General features: G+C 40.7%; 1 protein-coding gene across 1 annotated transcript in view; it reads left to right on the forward strand.

Annotated features, from left to right (window-relative positions):
• Positions 1-8,730: 8,730 nt before the first annotated feature.
• Positions 8,731-25,169, forward strand: part of ralgps2 (Ral GEF with PH domain and SH3 binding motif 2) — a 49,249-nt gene continuing 32,810 nt past the window's right edge. Inside the window, exons 1-5 of the mRNA XM_083888525.1 lie at positions 8,731-8,811; positions 11,489-11,619; positions 12,542-12,649; positions 13,280-13,330; positions 21,858-21,941. Coding sequence (XP_083744651.1) covers positions 11,560-11,619; positions 12,542-12,649; positions 13,280-13,330; positions 21,858-21,941 — 303 coding nt within the window. The 5' untranslated portion in view covers positions 8,731-8,811; positions 11,489-11,559. The remainder of the gene's footprint in view (positions 8,812-11,488; positions 11,620-12,541; positions 12,650-13,279; positions 13,331-21,857; positions 21,942-25,169) is intronic.

The following is a 25,169-nucleotide window of genomic DNA, read 5'->3' on the forward strand; positions in this document are numbered from 1 at the left end:
GATCCTTTTCACACTATCGTCAAAACGCATATAAACTCACTGACCACTTTCATAGGTACACAGTATCAGTAGCATTCAGTGATGGTCTTCTCCTGCATGCCATGGCTGCAACATGTGGGTAACTGAGTTACTATTGCTTTTCTGTCATTTCAAAACCACTCTGCCCGTTCTCCTCTGACCTCTGCCATCAACAAGACATTTTCCCCCTGGAGACGGTTGGCTATGAAAATTCCACTAATTCAGCATTTTCCTCAAAGCCACCTTTCCTAATCACTTTTATTCCCCATTTTGATGGCTTGGTTTGAACTTCAGCAGGTCATCTTGACCAATGTTTACATGCCTAAATGCTTTTAGTTGCATTGACTAGCAGTTGAATGCGCTACCTAATATTATAGTGGCTTGTGAGTGTAGATTATCCTGGTTTTCCTATATATCTGGTGGTGCTTAGAGTCACTTTTGGCCTGTATGGCTTCACGCTGTATGTTTGACTTGTGTCTGTCCTCAAGAGACTCGTAGAGGAAGACATAGAGATCATATCAGTTTCCTCTAAACAGTACTGCTCTGATTGACTGCTCTGTCGCCGTGCATTGTTAGTCCACCCTTTCCTTGTTAATGGTCCGTGCAGAGAATGACCACAGACATCGGCGCTTGCTGCCAGCTCCATGCTTCCTCTATTTCCTCTCTCACCCCCCCCGGTCATCTGCCGCCATGCTCGGTGCGCTCAGGCTTTCGACAGGCTTTCGGCTTCCATTTGGACCACAAATCAAGCCCAAGCCAGCACACACACCCACACATAGATACTGTACTGTAGGCCAGTGCTCTGCTCACACGTGACCGCCTGCTGCTCTGGGCCTCTGCCACATGCCACTACTCCCTAGCTTGGCACTGTCACATCCCTTTGGTCCATTTGACTGATTTTATCAAAGCAGAGCTGCCCATCGTCAAGCCAGCTACTTTATATCTTTTCACTTGTGATTTTAATAAAAAGTGGCCATTCATCCACTACCGTTCATCACTACTATGTCTCTATGTTCAAAGAGCACCAGCTTCTACTTCAAAATGATGACGACATGAGAGTCTCTGGTCTTCTTTTCAAAACAGTTAGTGTTGGCGTTTACTCTCGTTGCACAAACGTCTCGTGCCTTTTGATTAATTTCACTGTTTAACCGATTAAGACTTTATACAACAGTGTCCTTTAATTTGTCATTGTCAGTATTTACAAAAGAAAATGTCCAGAGAGAGAGAGAAACCACGTTCAGAAACAAAACCACCATTGGCAGCAAATTCAAGATTGCAACGTAAGCGTTTTAAAATGTCCAACGAAAGCATCATTTCCCCAGTATGTTTCAGTTCACTTCTGTTCTATATTAATTCACATGGCACTTTTTTAGAGCAGAGCCAGCTCAAACACACACCAACTGCATACATAGGCAGTTTTGTCTGCTCCGAGTGCAACAAACTGAAAGTCCATGCTTAAAACATATCTGCAACGATGCCGGTGGAGAGCAAAGAACAATACATAGGGTAGATCAGACTTGGTGTTGAAAACTTATGGTAATTCTTGTTTTATACAGCCACAGTGCAATAGTTAATTCCATCATGATAATCGGCCTGCCTGGATTTATTAGGATTTTATGGCTGTAGAATTGTCCAAAAATATTCAAAGATTGAGTGCTTCTGCCCCTTTTTTTCCAAGATAAACCTTCACTTTTCATATCTAGCAGTGATTCAACTGTTCAGGAATTACAGAACTGAGAGTCTGACACCACAAACGTGTGACGTGCTGGTGAATCTTGTTTGTGATTGGAAGCTCGTTCCATGGAAGTCCTGAGGGCTACCGTGATGACAAGTATATGGGCGCAAAGCTGTTTCTCTGCTTTCCAGTATCCAACCATTTTCTACCGCTTTATCGTCCACATGAGCGTCATGCAGGGTGCTGTGCCAATCTCGGCTGACACAGGGCAAAAAAGTGGGTCACATCCAATAGCCAGTCCAATAGTTTTGGAAATTCTATGATTTCAGCTTCTTAGTTTCTTTGTTAATTTGCTCCACGGAACAAAGAAATCATTAAAACGGAATAATCTTGGTTTGTGGACAAAACAAGACTTTCGATAACATCGTCATTTCCAGGTTTGACGAACACTGATCAACGTTTTTTAACCTTTTCTGACATTTTATGAACCAACCGATTCATCGATTATTCGAGAAAATAATCGACAGATTAATCTATTACAAAAAAGAATCGTTAGTTGCAGCTCTAGTAACAGACTGTATGGCCTTAAATGTCTCTATGAACCCGTTTAAAACCTTTTTAGATTCAGGCTGTTTTGTTCTTGGAGAAAGTTTTTCTTCTTCTATGTTGATTCATTTTAAAGGCGGGTTCCAGCTGCAGGCTCGGTTTAGGCTACCAAACGTGTCCCGTGTCACATGTCAGGAGAAACAACAGTTAGCAGGGACAGGCCCGGAAAGCCTGAGCTCTAATTATCAACTCTTAAGAGCCGTAAGGATCAAGGGAGAAGAAGAAGAGAAAGAGAGGGAGGCTTCTATAAAAAGCTTAATCACACCCTACGGTGCAAGCTGCAGCTACAACGCTGATTTAGATCGAGTGGAGTTTCTCAAACAGAGTGGACGCGTATCACTGAATCGGGTTGAGTACCTTAGTTTTATGTGTCGGTCAGCATGCATCATGTTTTGAGGATGTTGTTATCAGCTGAGCATTAGATAAACTGACTGACAACGGCGACTGTTTTTTTATCGTTGTACATTTGCAGTTTGTGTCATTATAAAGCAGAGTAATTGAAGCGTCAACATCGACACGAAACTCGCAAAAACATGGGAGTTATGCAGCCACTTTTTGAGTGAGCAAAGTTTTCCCCCATTTATCTGGAGGGCATATACAACATAAGCGATTTTGTCTGCCAGTTTGCCTTCAGACTGTCTTTTTGAGCTAAGCGTCTGTGACGGACACAATTTTCTCCCTGTTTAGAAGTCGGACTGGCAACTGTCAGTTTGACTGACATTGAACAGGAAGTGGGCGGCTACGTCTGTTGTGCCCATGGGCCATGGAAGAATAAGGTCCAAAAAGCAGCTCTGTCAGTTTTCATACTGTCCCTCTTTGACGTGAGTGACACGTGTAAAACTACTTTTTTATGCAGGGAAACATGAAAATCTTATGGAATACAGTGCTTTTATGTGTGTATATATATATATATATATATATATATATATATATATATATATATATATATATATATTTACTAAAAATAACTACTTACATGGACTTGGACACACTTTGCCCTGTAATTATTTTTTTTATATTTTTTACTTTTATAATTGGATTTTGGAGTATGCATCGGAAATAATTGACATCTACTCATTCTGATATTTTTCTAATGTAAGATCTTAATTAAAATTAGATTGTGTGGATTAAACAGAGGTGCTTCCATTCTTGATATTTAAACATTTTTGGTTCAGTGGATTTCTGTGCTTTTATTGTGAAATGAAGCCATGAAAAAGTGACTAAAACTTTGTTTAAAGTCTGTACGGATATACTTTTGTCTGTCACAATATTTGAACCAGTTGTCCGTTTTAATGTAGATTTTGACGGCATCATCAAATTCCTTTTTCTTTAACGTCATGTTGCAATGATAAATCAGACATATGGAGGCTTCTTGTCTGGAAGGATTCTTACATTTGGGACCCAGAGTTATTTCCTCATTGTCCTCTGTCTGTGGTTTGTTCTTCAGTAAACGGGGATACCAGCCATGTGGTGTGAGCGGTATTTGCAAACAACGAGATTCCTCACAATTATGACATTCTTCCATTTGAGAGGATTACAACTAAGAAACCTTTTTTTCCCAACCCCAGGAAGGACAGTTAAGGCAGCATAAGACAAAGCCTGCTGCTCTTCACAATAGGAGAAAAGTATGTATTTATTGCAGATTTGTTTGTACGTTCATGTAGTGGCAGTTTCTTGCTTTTTTTCCCCGATGCTCTTTCTATGGTTAGACTAGGCTGTATCACACTGTCTTTCTAATTCCCACTGGTCCCAACTATCACAGCGCTGCCGCCCTCCAAAGGACCTGCACATTAGATGCATGTTAAGTGATGGTGTGAAGGGGCTATTAGTTGTGTTCCCACACACCAACCATTCTCCGTCCCCGGGCCATGCCACCAGTCTCTGCATGAACATCCAACCTCCTGAGTGAAAGCAGTATATCGAACTGCTGTGACATGTGGAGTGTGATCAGCCTGTCTTCTCTTAGCGTTGAATCAATAGTGTTCTCTCGATTAGTGCTTCTGGGGGGGATCGAGAAACCTTAATGTAGCCTTTGCTTGACCAGCGCTACTGAATCACAGCTAATGAGCTCTCTGGCAATTAAGGGACCAAACGAACAAAAGGCAAATTTAAATGCAAGACACATGATTTGGTTCCTGAAACATATGAGCATAAGGACTGAGACATTGAGTTACTCTCATAGTTGAAAACGAGGATAACGAGATAACTGTAAAACCTATAGCTCCTCGCAGTGTGAGCTCTCCTTGAGTGTCTTTGTGTGTGTGTGTGTGTGTGTGTGTGTGTGTGTGTCCGTGTCCTGTGTATACTAAAGAGAAGAAGAGGACACGACTTTATGGGCTGTCACATCCCTCACTGCTCAGCTCAACACACTGACCCAGTTTATCTGGCTGACTTTGGTGCATCAAGTTCTGCTGCTGTAAAGCAAAGCAGAGGTCAGTGTCTGGACAGTGCAAGCATTACAGTACACACCAGAGTTATTTGTGCCAATTAGTTTATACTTCATTTCTATTTTGGTAAGGTTAGTTTCAGCCATATTGTCTTTAATGTGAAATACACATAGACACACAAGATGTTGAATTGCTGGCAATTACATTCAGTTTAACAATTTCATATACTTGGCTTGTGACCAAGGGGTTGCCAGTTCGAGTCCCCGCAAGATCAAGGGCTGATGCGATGGTACCAAAAACTGCCAAATAAGATAGGCGGCTGTGGCGACCCCGAGAGGGGGAGAAGTGCAGTGAGTCCAACAAATGTTTAAGTTCATCAATTTTGTGTTCATCAATTTCATTTCTTATTAAACAATCATAATTCATCAAAAAGATAGACATTGTCTACAAGAAATCCCATATCAGTCGACCTTATTGACAAAGAGGACACTGTCAGTTTTATAATCAAGCACAGTGCATCCACTGCTCCTTCTTCAAAGGTCCCGGCCTCTTCTTTCTATTATCTCTGTTCTGTGTCTTTGAACGTCTCTCTTTTTGCATGTGACGTCGCGCTCTCACGCACATTTGCAGCAGATTGAGACACGAGGCTTTCTCAGGCTGCTAAGTGTCAAAGACGGGCTTGCAGAGCTGCAGTCGGGTCTGGCAGAGCTGTCAGAGCTGTTGAAAGCACACATCGCTGAACTAAAGCTGGATGCTCGAGAGAAACTCGCAGCACATCTTATTCACAGTTAAACAACGTGTGACCTTTTCGCTCGTCACATGAGGCACACGGCTCTGTACAGGGACAGACAAACTCCATCATACACACACAAACGTACTCTGCACAATAATCCTGTGTGCGTGTTGTGTGCATGGTAGCTTTGGAATAGGTTACTGATGTAGTAGGGAGTTAACAAGTACACATAAGACAGCAATTATTCATTTGGAAGCTCAAACTGGAAGGAACTGGAAAAGGACAGTGTTGCATATTTTGTTTGAAAATGTACTATATTAAAGGTGCATTATGTAATACATCTAAAGCAACTGGCCATAATATCCTCCTATATAAATATGTCACAGAGAATCAGGAATAATGTTCATATAACAAACTGAACTCACCAACTTCAACAGTACATCCAAAATATTCACATTAAAAAAAATATTTTGTGGACCGCAAATCATGTTTACATTTTGAAATAATGTTTTGGCATGTGGCGCCACCTACCGCTGTCTACCAATCATTGCATTCAGTAGAGTCTCAGCTGCCGAGCAACCACAGGTTGCCAGTTACGTCTGAGCTACAATGGAGGAGAAAACTAAACATAAAAGACCTCAGTATTTTCAATTTGAGTGTAGTAACCGTTTTTGGCCACATTCTTACATATGGCGCCTTTAATTTAGTTGTGAAAGTAGTTTTCTGCTAATTTACCTTTTAATTTAGTTAAAGTTACTGATGACTTATGACTTAAAGACTTGCAATGCAATGATGAAAAAAACTACACCAATTTAGTTTACAAAATTGCATTAGAGTATAGACTAGCTGTTCTGGTGGTCACGTGTGGTTATGCTCCATCATATTTTAAATCGATTACAGTGAATATTGAACTGAATTTTCACTTTTTAAAAATTCCATTCACAATTTCATGTCTAGTAGCAATATCCGTCAGGCAAATTACAATTAGATATTTCCCCCCAAAATGTTTTTTTTACAAGCCTCACCGTATTATGTGTTGTTCTGTGTCCAAAACAGTGATGGCACAATATAACCCTAGCTCTTAAGAACAGTACGTGTGTCCTCACCCCACAGCTGCATCTTTTACAACAATGAACATACTGGAATCACTGTAAATATTTTCTTTTGCTGTCTGTATTTGTTTCATCGCTTAGTAGCATTGTGCTCTCTGCGTATACAAACATTCTCTCCATCATAAAACTTTGATTAATTTATATGATGGCAAATCCCTTTTTGTCCCATTAATCCAAACCGACATTGGCTTAAAACTGAAAACGCTGTAAAAGGAAGCTGAGGTGATACTGATGAGGAAGGAGCGGAAGATGCCAAGTTGAGGTGGTGGAGAGAGCTCTTTTCAGGGCCGCTGGAGACAGGAATGTAAAGGGTCAGTGCAGGATTAGGAATGTGTTGCCACATGCACAAATGCACTGGCATGTGTGCATGACGACACACGGGAACATTTGCCATCGAGCATTTCGCCCTTCAGCAATGAAGCCTGTTTGGCTTCCAGCCCCTTTTGTGTTTGAACTGCAGCACGTGAATGTCGACAACAGTCTGAAAGAACTAAGGGAGGAAGAAGCAGCCAACTCAGAGAGGCCCCCCCTAATTCAGTAACACCTGCTACACTGTGCAGTGACTCACATTTATCTTCTAGCGCTACAACAATTAATCCCTTATTGTTTACTGAATTAACCGTCAACTGTTCGGCTTCTTAAATGTGAATGTTTTCTGTTGTAATTGCTCCATATAACAAATAATTTAATAATTCATACGTTTTGTGGACAACATAAGACATTTGAGAACATCATCATGTTGAGGTTTGGGAAACACCAGTCAACATTTTTTTTATAATCAACAGAATAATTTATGATGCAAATAATCCTTAGTTGCATCCTCTTCGTCTTCTTTACAAAGACATATCCTCATCTCTCACAGGTCTGTTTCATCAACAACACGAGGCAAACTGACGAGCAGAAACGAGCTGTTGCCAGGAAGTGTTTACTCTGCAGAGCAACTCTGTCTAGTGACAATAACACAAGACAAGAAACACGTGAGCTCACACACGTCCTCTGTTGAGTTTGTGTATGAAGAGGTGGCATTTCTGTTTTGCTACCTCAGAACAACCCAGTGGCTCCGCTCGAGCCTTTAGCCAGTGTGATGCTCATCGGTGGTGATGTGGTGAAACTGAAACCCTCTTGATTGAATGAGATTATTGAAAGAATGTATTGGCTTCTCTGAGTGGAAATGTTACACTCTTGTTTGCTGAGCTTTGTATCCCCCCATTCAGTGTGATAACAACTTTAAGGTGTTGATGGGATCATTGATTTCTAAAGGCTGAAGACCAACTACTTCTTGCCATCATGCAACATTCAGCCACAGCCCACCTTAGTCCCACACACAGGCTTTATCTTTGAGAGTAGTGAGACACCTACTGGCCAATGTTGGTCATCAACATGATCAACATTTTCTGCTATATATATTTTTCCCTGCCTAAGAATGCAAGTAAATTTTATTCAGAGTTTATTGCATCACACCCAGTTTTCAAACTTTTTTTGATGCCATACTGACACTTAATTAATGTTGCATTTATTAATTATTTTTCTTCTGATACGGTGTCTGTTGCACACGTTCTTGGTTACAGTTCATCGCTCTTCTTTTCTCAATGTGAAATATTTATGGTACTGATTATCATTTCTCTATGAAATGACATGACCATGAAATGTGATGTTATTACATGGTATTATAGGACTGGTCAGTAATATCAGTATTGCTTCAGTATGATTTTCTTCAATAGTGATAAACTAAAGTTCAATATTAAGTTTATAGATATGGTTATGCATGGCACTTATATACTGTACTTGGAAATATAATCAAAATATCAACCACTTACAATAATCATAAACATTATCATCGAATTTCATTGTGTAATCTTATTACTATATGGCCTAGACCGATAATAGAGTTTCCATTGTTATATCCTGTAAATATCTGGTAAAGCTGTAATTATTTGAAGTTTTTTTATATTAATTGCTAATAAAACTGGTGGTTCAGACGATGCAGAAGTATCTCTCAGCATACATTTCAGCGGCTGATATATTTGATGAACTCATCAGGGATTTTTTTTCTTTCCTTTTCTTTTTGGCTGTGTTGATCACTGATGACTGCGTGGGTTTTCTCCTAATGTTCAGAAGATTCATATTTCCTCTCTTGCTCTTCTCTCTTGTGCGTTTTCACTTTCACTCAGACGACAGGAGCCAGCCTCACACGCAGACGCAGCACGACAGACAAAGGCAGCATAACACAACAACAGGCCAACTGCACGTCCAGCACCATGACCATCTGACACACAACTGGTAAGTGTGGCGTTGTCCATTTGCCGGATTTATTCTCTTTAAGATGTGGTGACACTGACAGTGCTGCATCTTTGTTACCTACAGGTCTACAGGCTCATTGTGTTTTTTAAAAGCGGTTACATTCAAACCATTGTCTAAAGAGTTCACACAATGCCGTTTCTCTCCGTGTTTCTCAGTAACTCAGTGTTTTAGCCTGGAGACATTCCCACGCTGCACACAGGAAGTGATTGGTTTTATGTCAAGATGGGAGAAGTGAATTAACGTTCAGCAATTTTATGGGATAACAGCTTCTTGTCCCTGTTCGCCCCTGTGCTGCAGCTGTATACAGACAAATGCTCCCTTAGGCAGTTCTGATATGGTGCTTTTTCATTATACAGTTCTGTCGCTACTCGACTCTACTCTGTTTTGGTATCAGACATGTTTTTTTTCCATTTGAGCTGCAACTAACGATTATGTTCGTAATTGATTCATCTGTCGATTATTTTCTCAATTAATCGTTTAGTCCATAAAATGTTAAAAAAAACGTTGATCAGTGTTTGTCAAACCTGGAAATGACGATGTTCTCGAATGTCTTGTTTTGTCCACAAACCAAAATGATTCAGTTTGAATGATTTCTTTGTTATCTGAGCCAAAAAAAAACCCACTTAATCAATTATCAAAATAGTTGACAATTCATTTAATAATCAGCGTTTCAGCTCTCTTTTCTATTACTTCATAGTACCTCAACGTGTACAGGGTTATCAAAACAGGGCTGTGGCTGTTTTATAGCCTTTTATGCTAATCGCACTCATGACTTGACAAGACTCTCTGACCAATCAGACACCGTCTCACATTTTAGTGCTGGCTCAACTCACTTGGAACCGTGCTGAAAAATCAAAAAAAACAAAAAAACAAGTAGATTCGAACCCAGTCGTGCTAGAAGATCAGGGTAACGTCACCCAAATGTTACATCTTTTCTGTTCGCGAAAGACAAAACAGAGGCGGAACATTAACGTCAACAACAATCTCCAAAAGCTACGCACTGCAGATTTAAATAGCCATCATGACCGATTCAAAAGTTAAACGGGAATCCGTTTACAACGGCTGATGGTTAACATTTTAATTGGTAGATAATGTGTTGAGTCATAGATTATGTTTGAAGGGATTATTTTTAATGGAAAGATAATCACTGGTTATCATGAACACTTGCACATCGTGTAAGTATTCATTGCAATCCCGGGTCGTGCACTATTGTGTGTGGTAACTTACAAGTTAAACACTTAAGTGATACCTTATATAATTGTCCTTGGACAAGACAGACATGGGTGTTGGACCAGGAAGTACTGTAATTGCAGATGTACGACTATAAACGGCAGGCAGACACAGACTTGTAAACACACAGACTTGTCTATTGCTTCCTGTCCAATTATACACTGCTGTCAGGCGATATGAGGCGCGTTGTCATGATGTAGCGTTGTCTGTTCTTGGCTGAGCAGAATGCAACCGTAGAAGGCAGTTAATGGTTCTTAAAGCTTGAGGCTGGAGCCAAGCAAAATGACATGTGCTCTCTCATACACGACTCTGAAGCAGCTCCTTATTTTTCATTACCGTCTGACGGAGTGCTTTTTGTTTTCCCAAAGAAGAGGAGAAGAGTGTCTGTGGTATTTTCAAGTCTAGACTGACAAAGGCGTATTAATATATTGTCCTCTTAAGGTATAATTCCCATTTAAAATTCCAGCCTGTCTCTCTTTTGGTAACATGAAGGTTCAGGCAAGGGTTGTAAAAGTGATCTGTCGGTATTACATTTTCCAGCTTTTTCAGAGGCCATGTCACTCGATAAGTACTTCATGAGGGAAAAAAGGATCATTAGACCATGAAAATACAGACTGTGCGACATTCAGTAACTGATGATTAGACTGGAGGCTGCAAGTCATTTCCTATTAATGACTTATTTCTACATGTACACTGGAACAGAAGCACTTGGCGCTGTGCTCTCATGTTGGATGTTAATACCATATTTGAATAGTTTCATAGTCTCAGCTGTAGTTCCCTGCAGGTGCATGCAAGCAGACGTAGATTCTGCCTCTTTACACCCACCTCTCTGTCTATACACTTAAAGAAATACCTGTTACTCAGAAAGCAAGGAAAGCTAAATGAATGCTGATAAATTCTATTTCCTCAGACGACTCCCAATTACAGCCCGTTTCCTCTTTTTTCTGAGTGAGAGTGCCTGGAGAGTGTCACAGGATGTACATCTTGCGCTCAGACAGCCACTCGACTAAAGAAAACTTCCTTCCTGTGTTTAGTAGTTGTCTCTGGTCTGGAAAGGCACTGAACAGCAGTAGGACATACTCTTCTTGTGCTGTGTCGGCTGTTGTGGCTCTTAAAGAACAGACACAGAACATCTCCTGTTAATACTCAGCCTAAGCTTCTTCTCCACTGTCCATATGTAACATGTAGAAAATAACACCCTCTAAATGTGTGTGTGTGTCCATATGGTGTGCACAGGTGCACCTGGGACAATGTACAGACATTTTCACAGAGGCAGTTTTGTTTAGTAGTGAAGGCAACAACCAGTAACCAGAAAACCTGCATCAACTCATTGTAACCAGAAGGGGGTGTTGTTACTACAACAGCATGTGATGTGAACTTGACTGATTTGTTAAAGTTTTGCGTGCGTGCCTTTTTTTTTTTTCAGGGGGCCGTGTGGACTTTGCTGTATTTAAAGACAATGAACGGTCTCCTGCGCTAGAGCTTGATGGTGTGGGAATGATGGACCTCCCTAATGGCCAATCAAGCATCACCACCACTGCTGCAACAGTCTCTGAGGTGAGGCATCGCTATGACTCTGTTTGTTTGTGTTGAAAGATGTTGGGTGATTGCATGAGAAGTGTGTTTTTTTTGTTTGTTCTTGTATCATTTGTTGCAAGCTTGAATGTGTATATGACAATCTTTAGTTCTATTTTAACCCCACACTAAGGCTACATCCACGTTATCCATATGAGATGGTTCTCAGTCACCCAGGTCATTCTAGACAGTGTGTAGAGATAAAGGCAGCTGGACTTATTTAAGCTCATGTGTGAAGAAGGAGCCTCCTAGACGAGAGGTGACATATCTTCAGTTCTGCTTTTAAACAAGCAGAACTGCAGAAAGTGTTAACAGCAGCCCAGTGTACCTGATTGTGTTAGTATGGATGTAGAATACCACAGATTCTACATTCTATCATTTTATCTTGGACAATGCTACGCTTCCAAGTTTGTGTGAACACTTTGAGGAAGAGCCTTTTCTATTCCAACATGAGTGTGTCTTGGTGCACAAAGAAAGCAAGGACTATAAAAAGACACAGATTGACGGGGAATCGAGCACCTTTGGGATGACAAACAGAGATTGTGAGCCCGTATTTCTCGTCTAAAACATCAGTATCTGACCTCATAAATCCTCTATGACTACGAATTCCCATTGAAACACATCAAAATCTTGTCTACCAAGAAGTGGGGAAGCTGTTAGAGCTGCAGAAGGGCGACCAACTCCATATTAAAGTCCTGTAAATATATTTGAATACGTCAATACAGGCCCTGCTGGTGTAATGGTCAGGCATCCTAATACCTTTGTCCATATATTATATGTGGTAATATGGATGTTCTCTTCATATATCTCCTGTTCCCTACTGCGCACACACCTTTGTCATTCCCCTGAAAACCATAGCCCTGTTATATGTTGCATTATCACATTTGTTGTTTGTCTCCTCCAGAAGAGCAGCAGCTCAGAATCTCTCAGTGATAAGGGTTCATCAGAGCTGAAGAAGAGTTTCGATGCCGTCGTCTTCGATGTGCTGAAGGTCTCTCCCGAAGAATATGCTGTAAGAATAATTTTACGTGTTTTATTCTGTGTTGATTTGCATATACATTTTAAGGGAAAAAATTTGATGTGTCGTGTTGAAACCGTGGTGCATGGGGTGCTAGAGGAGGAAATAAGTCAATTTTGGATCTGTAATGATAATGATAATGTTTGGTAGAGCCAAGCGGGGGCTGATGGATTTCCCCAGGCTGCCTCTGCACAAACTTCTGTATAAACAAACATTAATCCCATTGATGGTGAATGAGGCTGATTTTATTGTCATGAACAATGTTGCTGAATGCTTTACATAACGTTTGAAATAAGTATGTTTTCTCTTCATGTCTAGAATCCAGTTTTTATAATGTGATGTTTATCTAATGACTAACCCTTTTCACCCACAAGAGGGCACTCTTTATCCTCTCTGTCTTACCACAACAACACCTTTCCTGGCTCATGGAGGAGTTCAAATATGCTGACTGTAAAAGGCCTTCACACTGTCTCTTGTGCGCAATTATATAACAACTCCTCTAGCAAAAGCAGTCCTTTACATCGACAACTCTGATATTATTGGCTTCATATTTGACTATTTCTGGTTTGTCCAGTACATTTTCTTCGTTAACAGTCCAACACTTGTGTATTCCATCTCTTCCAGGGCCAGATTACACTCATGGATACTCCGGTGTTCAAAGCCATCCAGCCAGAGGTGAGTGGTGAACAAATTCAAATTTTTTCCATCGCACATTAGTCATACATTAAAACATGTAGCTGGTTTTGCTGTTTTGGCAGATTCCTGTATACATAAGTCATAAAGATAAGGAGAATAAATGAGCCTACAAAATAAGATTACATTAAAATAAGCCATCGATTTTCATGGATGAGCCTCAACATCAAAGCCAGTTACGGTTTTTAAAGTATTGCTGAGAATATTTAAGATGTTACACAATGAATCTGCTGTCTTATCTCCACTGTCGCTGTCTTCCTTCTTCTTGCAAAATCACTATGCAGTTGATATCCTAGTCCCAGCTGTGATCAAAAATCCCATATATCTCAGTTTTGCACAACATTTCTTCTATTATTCTCTTACCCAGAATCCTTCCCCTTGTTTTTGTTGCCTCGTTGAGGCCCCATTAACATCCGTCCTCGGTGATCTGATCGCATATTAAATTATAGTTGACGGATAGTTCACACCTGGCATCAAAGTGTGTCCTGGAAACGCCTCCTGCTCTTTAATCAAATACTCAATGACATCGTGTCTGTTAGCGTTTTTAATGAGTCTCGCTGCACAGATGGGTTTGTGCATGTTAGTGTGTGTGTGTGAGACGGGGAGAGAGTGAGAAAAAGACAAGAGAAGCTTGAGAAAAATCAATGCCCTACTCGCACGGCTGTAACATGAAATATGATTCTAACGATTAGTAAAAGAAGAAACTATAGATAATCAGATGGTCAACGGTCTCTGATCCTTCCTAAGGACAGACTAGTTTGTGCTCGTGTATGTGAACAAGTGAATGGAAAAAAATCCGGATGGATGTTAAAACCAGGTCTGATTGTGGCCAGTAAATATTCATTATTTTCTGACGTGATAGCAGTCATGGGTAACCTGTATTTTAACTTGGCCACTGTGGCGTTCTGACGGCACGATACAAACCACAACCTCTGATCGCACATGTGCAACACTTGGCTGATCTCAGCCTGGTCTCAGCCTGCACCACACGGACTCTCCTGGCATGATGTCAGTCCCAGACAGTTTGTTTTTAATTGAAAGAACAATGTCATGGTGACCTTTCTGAGCCTTGTAAATAGTTTGTTGTGTCTGAGTAATGGAAAATCCTGGGAACTGAAGCACTGTTTCTCACAGAATCAGATCAGATCTATGGAGGTTTGATTCTTGATTAAACACTCGCTGATTAAAGTGTCTACACTGTGTCCAGTGTAAAATTAATGAGCTGGCTTCTTCAATGTTTTCACTGATTCTGCAGCCAAAATGAAAAATAATAAATTTTGTATTGGGAAGCTTGTCGTAATAAGATATTTCAATAATTCCCTTAGTTACACTGAAGGACATGGATATGTACACAGTCACTGAGTACAATACATTACTTTGCTGTCATTATTTTTATTATTGCAATTAATCTTTCTCACCAATTTGCACCTTGGAATAAAGAGGCAGTCCACATGTTGGACAAGGAGGGGGACATTTAATCAAACACAACCTGTAGAATCAGTGTTTAAAAATGTATTAACGTGATTCTCTGAAGTTAGAAACGTGATTCATGGAAGTCACATTTCCTGTTTAGATTGCTGTCCGTGTTGTTTGAACAAAACGAAACACTATGACTCACGTTTCCCTGATTTATTTTGTTTCCGCTCAGGGGACTTCTGCAACAAAATACTGCCTGCCTCAACATTCAATTAATTCCAGTAAAAGAAGATTTCGGTCCTTGTTGATTTAATACAGGCGCAAAGATCAGTGGAAGTCTGTGCTGCGTACAAACACTGACATTTGAAACCATTATAGCGTTATAGGTCGTTTGTAAGCAGCCTACTTTTTATTCTGTTGATCTAACATTAGGATACGTTCAGATTACCAGGCTGAAGTAATTAAAACCCAGTGTTTTTTTTTTTTCTGTTGATGGGACTCCGAACCTTTGACACACTGTATCGGTGACCTATTCTTTTTATAAGCAGGGGAGCCAGTGTCTGGCCTTGGGACCTCGGTTATTTTCAGCCTTTTGTCAGTGGTTGTCTTTGCAGTTTGCTGGTTCTTCACTCAGAGAGAAGTCACTGATATTTTCTGGACTCCATCCCCATGGTCTTAAATGCCACCGAGCCAAAGAATACACAGGGTCTACCGAAGGGTTTTTCATAAATACTTCCGTTCTGTGTTTAGTCTGATTCTACTGACTGACTAACCAAGCGGGATTTACAAGCTTAAAGAAAATGTGGCCCTGTGTTTAAGTCCCTAATCTAGCAATTTGGAAAATAATAGTTGTGGGTGAAGAGTTACATGTCAGGTGGTCAGGGATGTGGTTTCACTTGTTTCCATGTGGAGGGATCAGCGATGCAGGGGAAAGTGAAAAAACGTGGGGGGGGGATCTGGGAAAGACTTTTGTTCTGTCTCTGGTCTGATTTGAGGTGAAGACGCTGCAGTCTGGAGTCAGAGGAAGTGAGTGTACAGAACACAGAGTGACCCAGCAGCCTCTTGGCAGGAACAGAAGGCATTAGTTAGGGCTTTTCTTGCCGTCACTGAACTTGTGTGTCTGACTGAACTGAACTCACTTTGAGTTTCCACTGCTCTCAGTCCTGCAGACACTTGATGGTAAAATCAGGCGTGTGTGTTTCATGCTGTGCACTGAATACAAAAAAAATATCAAATCACTTTCTTGGGTTAGCTGTGCATCAGTGCTTTTACTGACATTGAGCCCATTTTAGTAATGACTTCAATTTACATGCAGCAATAAAAGGAAATGTGAAATTAAATGGAAACAGTTAACGGATTTTCTAATTTGCAGTTGTTTGCGTAGTAGGCGTAGCAAATTTTTAAATTAAAAATGACGGCAAGGAGAAACTGAGAGTAAATGTTCTAATCTATGTTCAGATTAACAGCTACATTTTTCAAAATCCATTTCAAAACTGATTCATTGGATCTTTTTTTTCCCACTTTTTGGCATTTTTGGATGGGAGTCAAATGCACAGCAGATTTGATTTTATGTTTCGTGTGGAAAAAAGGCAGTGAAAAAGTCGACCTTTCACTGGTCATTATGTCTCCAGCAGAATTTTATTTGTTCCGTTGGCAATAACTAGACTTTTTTGCAAAGTGATATTAAATTTTTTTCCCCAATTGCTCACTTTCAAGTGCTTTTTTTCTGATGTGGTTTAAGCTTTTTTTTTTACTTACAGTACACTGCAAATGTCGTCCTCTGCATGACTTCAATGTTCTGCTCTGATTTTTACTGTTCTTAGCTGTTCTTCCAAAGCAGCTGCAGTTCCCATTATTACCATGACGACTTTAGAATAATGTTTTCATATAATGTGAATGTGAATGTGGGCGATTGTGTGGAGTACACTGTGTCCGTGCTTGTGATGTTTTGTACATCGTAGACACACAAACACACACGCCGTCGTTATTTGGGACAGAGGATCTCATTAACTTGCATTTTCCCAATGTTGCTATGGAGCAGATATATGCAGGAGAGCCTGAAGGGTCCAGCCGGAAAGAAATGATAACCGTCGGTCACAGTGGTAATAAAAATTCACATGAGAACCGTGGATGGAGACAGTTAAAACGGTGTGAAAAGATGGTGTTACTTCTGGGCCAATCCCTCTGGCCAGGAAGTATGGCTCCCTCTTTTCTCTTACTGTGGGATATATATACAGTAAAAGTAATGACTGGAGATAGAAATAATGATTTAACCAACATTTGAAAGGCCACAAGAGGTTGACGAGCTTAAAAGATTAAAGCTGGAAGTTTAAAACTCTGACACAGCAGACTTGAGACAAACATGGAATCTAAACACACGTGGTTTTAATAGACCACAAGTGACAGCTCATAAGACACTGCCATGCATGAGGATCGTTGTTTACTTCACTCACGTAATCCACGGTCATCAGCAGCCGAGTGTTGTTTACCCCGGTCACGAAGCAGACCGTCGACAGGACAATGCTCGATTTTCTTGTTCTTTTGAAGGCGAAGAAAAATGGTGAAAATCACGTCATCAGCTGAGGTTATTTCTGAGGCAAAGTAATCTAAAGTCGCAGAGCAATCTACAGCCCGATGTGTCTCTTGTCGGTTGGTTTGTAAAGTATTAAAGTGACAAGATGGATCATACAGAGCGTGGGAGGGAGGGAGGGAAAAGGATGCAAGGGATGTGTCGCTAAATCGGGTTGTCTGGTGTAAATTTATGACGCTGTGATTCTTCATGGTTTGTAACAAGTCTGAGCAGACGACGAGATATAAACGTCTGAGTGAAAAAAGTGTATAGGAACTGCGATGAAATAAAAGACCTGGGACATTTTAATTCCTTCGTGTCTTCGTTCCAGTCGCTGTGAGCCATTTCTAATTCCATAATCGGGACACGCCGGTTGATGATCCACAGCTGCATGTTTATGAAATAGAGGCCGAAAAGCAATCGGGAGACTCGGTGATGTAAAGGGACGTGAAGCGGGAAGAGGGTTGCGTTTGTCTTTAACGCACGCTCGGGACCACGGCCAAGTCAGTAATTTAGTGGATTTGCCTGGCAAGTTTCGCTTCAGCTCTCAGGGAATAGATATCGGGTTGCTTTTCTTTTTTTTTTTACTTACTTCTGAGAAGTATGTCACGTCTGAGCCCCCAGAGGAGAAATCCTCTGACCAGACTGAAAGTCTCATGCACCTCTGTACATGATTGAATAATATTTGTTCCACGACGAAAACAAGAACGTCTTTGAAAATATGACCTACAAAGTGCACAATACACTATTGTGTATGTAATTATTCCTATATGTACAATGTGGTCTCGATGTAGAAGCAACGGCCAAGTCTGGATTAGGAAGCACTGACAGATGGCCTGTACGAGCATGAGAATCATATGTAGTGCATGTACTGAAATATTGCTGCTCCTGGAAAAGTAATCATTCCCGTGGTGTGCACTGAGAAGTAATGCACCCTGCTTCATGTTGCACGTACGTCTCTGCAGGATCTATATTAATAGATGTTTGACTGAGACAACGGTGCAGTTTTTTTTTCACCCTTCTTTTTTTCTTATTTCCTCTCCAGCTTTGTATTTTTTTGTCTTGTCAATTTCTCGTGTTTAGGGAAGGGAACAATTTTTCAAGTGGCAAAATCGGGCACTTTCCAAATACAAGATACTCGACAAATTTATCTCCACAATCGCAAGATCTTCTTATTCCAGTCCCATTTCTTCACCTCCTCATATCCCTTCAATTTTTTCCGTCCTGTTCTTCGTCTTTTTCCGTTCTCTCCCGTCTTTGCCAGCGCTGTCTTTTCAATATTCTCTGCGACCTCAACAGTTGTTGAGTTTTTCTGTTTACCGTGATCACAAAAACCAAAGGAATTGCTGAGGGGAAAATCTCACATGAGGTCATTGCAATTTGTGGCTCTGCCACAATTGGTTGTATAGTTCAGCATTCACCTCTGTTTATATAATCCTTCTTACAATGTATTTGTGTAGCAGGGGTTTGGTCTCCGCATCATTTAAAGTTTGATTTTTGAAATGTTTAGGTGCTCGATATTGGCCTATAAGTGTCCGAACAACGCTGTAACCGGAGTTGACGTTAGTTTTCCTCGACAGCCCTCATGCTAACCATATGTGTGGATGGAGTCGGCCTGTGTGAGACTCTCAGGACTGCTTAAATGAAAAGGCTGCTCAGCCAGAACAGAGTGTGGAAATGACAGACTGTCTGTGGTTTGGTGGAGCTTTTTTTTTTCTTTCATTACTGCAACATGTAAAAGCCTCTTCTTTTTACCATCACTGCCTTGTCACAGACTTAAAAAAGTAAGCCTTTTGTTAAGCTTTTAATGTCTAAGTGTGAAAAGAGACAATAAAGTATCACAAATTAAATGAATTAAACATTTTCTAAAGAGGCTGTGGATCATTTCTGTGCTGTTTTGTTGTGTAGCGCCGGTTATGACTCAACAATTCAGCACAGATTGGAGAATAATTTACCGTAGAGGGATGGTTAGATTAGGAGGCAGACCTAGGTGGTCTTGGTGTTGAAGTGGTAGTGACAGTTGTTGAAATGATGTGGTGTTTTTGTGTAAGAGAGGCATAGCGGCGCTTCTCCCTCTCTGAGTGAGTGAGTGTGTGTCTTCTTGGGTGAACTGCCTACCTGGGTGGTCAGGTGGTCACCCCTGCGCTGTGAAACACGCAAACTCATCCGTCTCTCAGCCACCGTGGAAAGTTTTTGTTTCAGAATCATCACCATACGTGTGCGAAAGTTGGAGAAAATGATGATTGACATGATGGCAGGCAGGAAGGACAGATTTTAAATAAACACTGATTTCTCTGGCGTTGCAGAAAAACTGACAATGCATCAAAGTCAATGTTGCTGCCAATCATTGAGCCATCTTAGGGCCTGATAATGATAATAACCAAATAATTTTGTTTTATGGAAATGGTTTAGGCTGAAGTAGCTTTAAAAGATTGACATTAAGTGGGAAAAAAATATTAATATATAATGTTTTTACAGCTGTTTCTGTGAAGGTGGCATTTTCTGCCGCTAGGAACAAATTAGGAAGTTTTTTTTAAAAGGAACTCTTATGAGTTAATAACAATCATATATTGGGTCTAAACAGAATGAGATGATCTCGAGTCTCCCACACACTGGTTTTAGATAAATCGTGTGACAAAGTATGACACGCTCAAACACTGACGAGGCTCCACACTGGCTTGTAAACCTTGTGGGAAGATGCGGTTGGATCTTCTACAGTTGTCTTTCATGGTCTAAATGTCTTCATCTTCTATCCGCTGTATCCCTTTTGTTTTCTCTGCTGTTATCATCATCCTGATTCAGACAATAAATGTCCGTTTTCTAACTTCTGTATTTTGATAGGTTACTTTTATGTACATTCATAAACTGTACTTGACTGTAAAGTTGCACATGCACACGTGCATTACACTGTTTCGATTACATTGTATATATCAGATGTTTATTAATTTATTTTTATTAATATATTGTCCTTTTTTACGTGCATGTATTCTTCATTATTTCTTTCTTTTGACTTTTGTTAGTTTGGCATTCGTGTGGACAGCAAAGAGAGAATTTCATTGCACAGAGAAACACGTTTTTTATTACTTTGCACAAGACATAAACACTTTGAATCTTGAATATGCTGTGTCAAAACCGGATGTTTCAATTACACAGTAAACATGTTGGTCCCACTGAAACTGTATACGTTCACCGGTCCATTTTTGGACTGATGAGGAGTCTGAATTAATGCCCTGTCACCCCAAATAATTCAATAATTTAAAGTTCATGTATGATAGCAAGACGCACAATGGAGTGCTACCATCTTACCACCAGGAAAGTGGATAATGTTTACTACTAACAAGCTAAAACAAGGGCACATCGCCACCTAACATAGGCACACATGATTCAACAAATGGATTCCCCGCCTGTGCTTAAATCCTGGGTCGAGGACACTTGGCCAATTTAGTAGCGTAGTCGAGCTACAACTGGAGCAATATAAGTGCAGAGTCTTCACCTCGCCCACGCCTGAATGTCTGTTTTTAACATCTGTATTTGATGTAGGTTACATTTTTATCCCTGCCGGCTGTCTCCAGCCACTCGGACCGGTGAATGAGCTCGACTTATCTTTTGAACGTAGACGTCCTGATTGGTTCCAAAGTCGTGAGTGGTCTGGTGGAGGCTGTTGCTTCCAGACTGTCTCACGGGGAGGATCATGTAGAGGAGCTGCAGCCTGATTCAGCTGTTCATATTCTAGCCCAAGTCTGTCGGGCCGGGCTGGCAGGGATTAGGAGGAGGAGGAGGAGGAGGAGAGCTTGCACAACATTTTTTCCGATTGTTGCGTCAGTGTCCCTGGCCTCTGAATAGTCCGTGGGGCCAAAGGAGGTCTGGGTTCCCCTTGTAGTACATGTGTGGTCTCCTGTCTTCGTGTCATCACTGAGGACAGTGGCTCAGTCCAATCTGAGTCCAGTCTAGTACGAGGTGACTTCTCTGTATTGTTGACAGTTTTCAGTGTTGATAAAGATCCAGAGTCACTGAAGTGTAGTGAGATCACCATCATCTCTGCTGCGCCCCCAGCTGCTGCTACTAAAAGTGGAGAATTGGGGAATTTAATTCACCACCACTGACTTGATCTTTTTTAAAGTCATTCATTAATTTTTTTAATGATAACTTAATGTTCTAAACACATGTTACTTGACATACTGTTGGTTTAAAATGTGGGAGTCTTTTGGTGCCACATAACGATCCACATGAAATGGTCTTGAGACAGTTAGTATAGAGTTCAGTGTTGAATAGAGGCACTACATGTTCCTGGATCGCTTTACCTGTTTGTTTTTCCACTCATTCATCACTGTGGCTGAGTCTTTGACTGGATAGCGTCCCCGGCCTCTCGTCCTTTTCCTCCTCATCTGCTTTTCTCTCCCGTCATGTCCTTCTCTGTGTCTCCTCTCCACTTCCCACTGAGTGACCTCTGACAAGAGACTGTTAAATACATTCAGTCAAATGTGCACAATATTTAATTTCCTCTTGTTTATTTGTATATTTTAGGAGCTGTCGAGTTGTGGCTGGAACAAGAAGGAGAAACACAGCTCAGCTCCAAACGTCGTGGCCTTCACTCGCAGGTTCAACCAGGTGAGAGACGCATACACATACGCAGTTTGCTGCTCAGTATTTCCCTCAGTTCTCATCCAAAAGGAAAGTCCAGCGAGAAAACATTGAACTTACGGTGTTAAAGATTTATGAGTCTTGGCCATGAAACATTGGAAAGATTACAGCACCTCTTTCTATTGTGCCCCCTTTCCTTCATCCTCCATGTACCAAATCATCACCGTAGCTCCCTCCAGAGAAGGTTGTTTTAATGCCCTTGTCATGGCAGCGCCGAATAACCTCCACATCTCCTTTGCTAGTCATATACCTCATACGTGGTACCCAAGTAAAACAGGCGTGAAGAAAGGCACGATATTTTACACTGGCTGGATTTCGGCTGACGTATTTTGCAGCATGTCTAGAACATTTCCAAGTGTTTGCAGGAGTGCGCACGACACACTCCCTTGGTGCCCTATCAAATCATCAACAGGAAGTTGCGGGTAATGATGTAAGGGGCTAGCATTGCCCTTTTAATCCCCCTCCAGTTCTTTTTCCAGGTTTTTTAAATTCCACTTTACTGCCCTCCAGTATAAATATGAGCCGATCTAACCAGAATGTGTCGCTGTGGAAACTTCTTCATGTGTAGCAAATCCCAAACAGTGATTCAAGATGTTAGCTAGTAGCTACACACTTTTTTTTTTAGCCATTTAGAGCCAAGGAAAATGAGCCTTCTTGGAATATAGTACTTGGATTGGTTCAACTGAGAGTCCCAGAGAGCTCCACGGTATTCAGTCGCTATTTTGATGGCGATGCATCAAGTTAAGCAGCAGATCACTTGCCACTCATCAGGCAACAAAGAGACAAATAGGCAACTTGCATAATTAAACAGCACATAATATTCAATCCAGAAATCATGAGAGGAAGTAACAATTTGACTATCTTTTTGACATGGAAAAATTAATATAGGAGTGGGCACCACCATAGCCAACCATTCAAACTCATCCACACCTACAGTTAATATAGGGTCCAATTAACCTAACCTCAGTCTACAAATCTTAAGACTGTGGGAGGCAGCTGCAGCATATGGACAACGGTTTCTAAAAATATCTGTTGTTTTTCATTTTTGACCTTTGACTAGCCAATGGCAAAGCAAATATACCATCCTCCACCTCATGTCTGCCAGCCAGCTATTGTCTCCGTCTTTGGGCAGATCTTCAATCCAACCACATCTTTTCTTGGTCTCAGGCCATTACATTGGTGGATATACAATTATAAGCTTGTATTTGGATCTGCTTCTATTTATTTGTGATAATTGAATCTCTGTGGACTCTCAGCTCTGTTCTCGGAGCCGTACAGAGGTCAGGACATAATGTGGCGTTCATACAGACTCTGCACAGTCTCCACATCCCCATACGCTCCCTGAGTTACACACAACACTGATGTACACCTTTTTAGATAATTGTCATCATTAATAATAATATCCTTGCACAGGTTTGGAGGCCAAGGCAGATGCACACGCACATACTCTCCGATGAACCCCTGTGGTGTACTGAATTTTGTCCAGACTGACCTCATATATCACACTGAGGAAACTGAATGTGAAGCTGCCGCATGTTTTTGCTCCCAGAGTGAAATCACACTTTACAGTCGATGGAAACTCCAGTCCACTGCACACTAGGGGTGGAAGGTAGATTTCATGATTAAATATGAACTTTACTGTCCCACGGTGTGTAGTATGGGTAAAGAGCCCGAGATAAATGTCCCAACCTTTAGGAAAAAAAGTGAAATATATAAATGTGCTTATAAAAAAATGAACAGGGTTATAAAGTTACATAAAACCACATTATTGGGAACTAGAGAAAGCACTCGGAGAGCCCAAACCTCTAGTAAGGCCACTTGGTTTCTCACAGTGTTATTATGGATTATTATTAAGTTTTTTAACCAAACTACACAGTAACATAGACCTATTTGAGGTAATAGTACATGCTACGTTAAAATTTGTATATATCACAACCAATATCAAATAATTTATTAATGGACACAAATGTAATAACGTATATGTGCTTTACTTTTTGAGTTATGCTGCTAACAGACAGACAAATGAAGGCCAAAAATGAAAGGTTCTTGGCACTGGTAATAAATAGTACAATATTCTGACACTACAAAGACACAAAAGATTAATAAGAACACATAAAAATGGAATGACAAAAAATTTCATTGGAAAATCTTACATCAAACATTATTCAGTGTCCATTCTGGCCTTATCTGGATAAGCACATTTAAAAAAAAATCTATTTAAACTGCTCTGGTGGAATGTGAACCTCCCTCCTGGTAACGCTCCCAGATTCTCATGTTTTTACATTGAGGTCACTGTCTCTAAGAAAGGGATGCAAATTACATTTGAGGCCAATGGAAATAAGATTTTACCATCTGCGTATCTTCTGTCCATTTTCATCACTCCCTCATCTTCTCTTTAGACCTCTTCATGTGAAATATTAAACACACATGGCTGTTTTCTGGCAAAACACAACCTCAATAAATGGAAATTAGCTTGATATGCACATCGTGTGTGTATAAGACAGACAGAGGAGGAGTGAGTGAGTGAATTTATCTCTGAACTCCTCAGTTTCTCATTTGCTTCTCAAACAACCCAGCTGTCTGACAACTGAGGCTCTTATCTCAACAATTGTTTATATTAATCAACGTTGATTGCACTCATTTTGAAGCCAGCATGGCTGTTTCTGAGCCTGCGTCTGTCCGTGGACAGATCTCGTCACAGCGATAGCATCTTTGCAGAGAAAGAGCTGTCTCTGCCTGTGTCATTACTGTCCCTCTCCATTTATGTCTTGACCCACAGTATTGTGTCCAGTCATTACCTCTGGATGACTTGCAGAAAATTAGGTCCAGACATTTTCCAGACAAAGTTTGCCGTGTGAACACATTATGATTTAAATCACATGCAGACCGCGTTAAAGTTTGAGCATTCACACTTTATTAAAAGTTTGTTCCCCATAACAAAATTAAATTTTCAAGGCCTCTGGCTGTACTTGTGTGTCCATTGTCAGTGTATTTGTGTGTGTCTCAATGTGTCTGCACCAATAACGGAGAATAAAGAGGAGAGTGGAAAAAAAAAGAGTTGGGAGGAGATGAGTAAATCTAACCACTACTCACGCTGCTGTAACATGGAAAGAAGATGACGGTGTTAAAGTCTGCAATATAAAGTCTGCAATATATAATATAATAATATATTTTTATGACGACAACATCCATCCA

The sequence above is a fragment of the Microchirus variegatus genome, assembly GCF_963457635.1.
Source record: "Microchirus variegatus genome assembly, chromosome: 4".
Lineage (NCBI taxonomy): Eukaryota > Metazoa > Chordata > Actinopteri > Pleuronectiformes > Soleidae > Microchirus > Microchirus variegatus.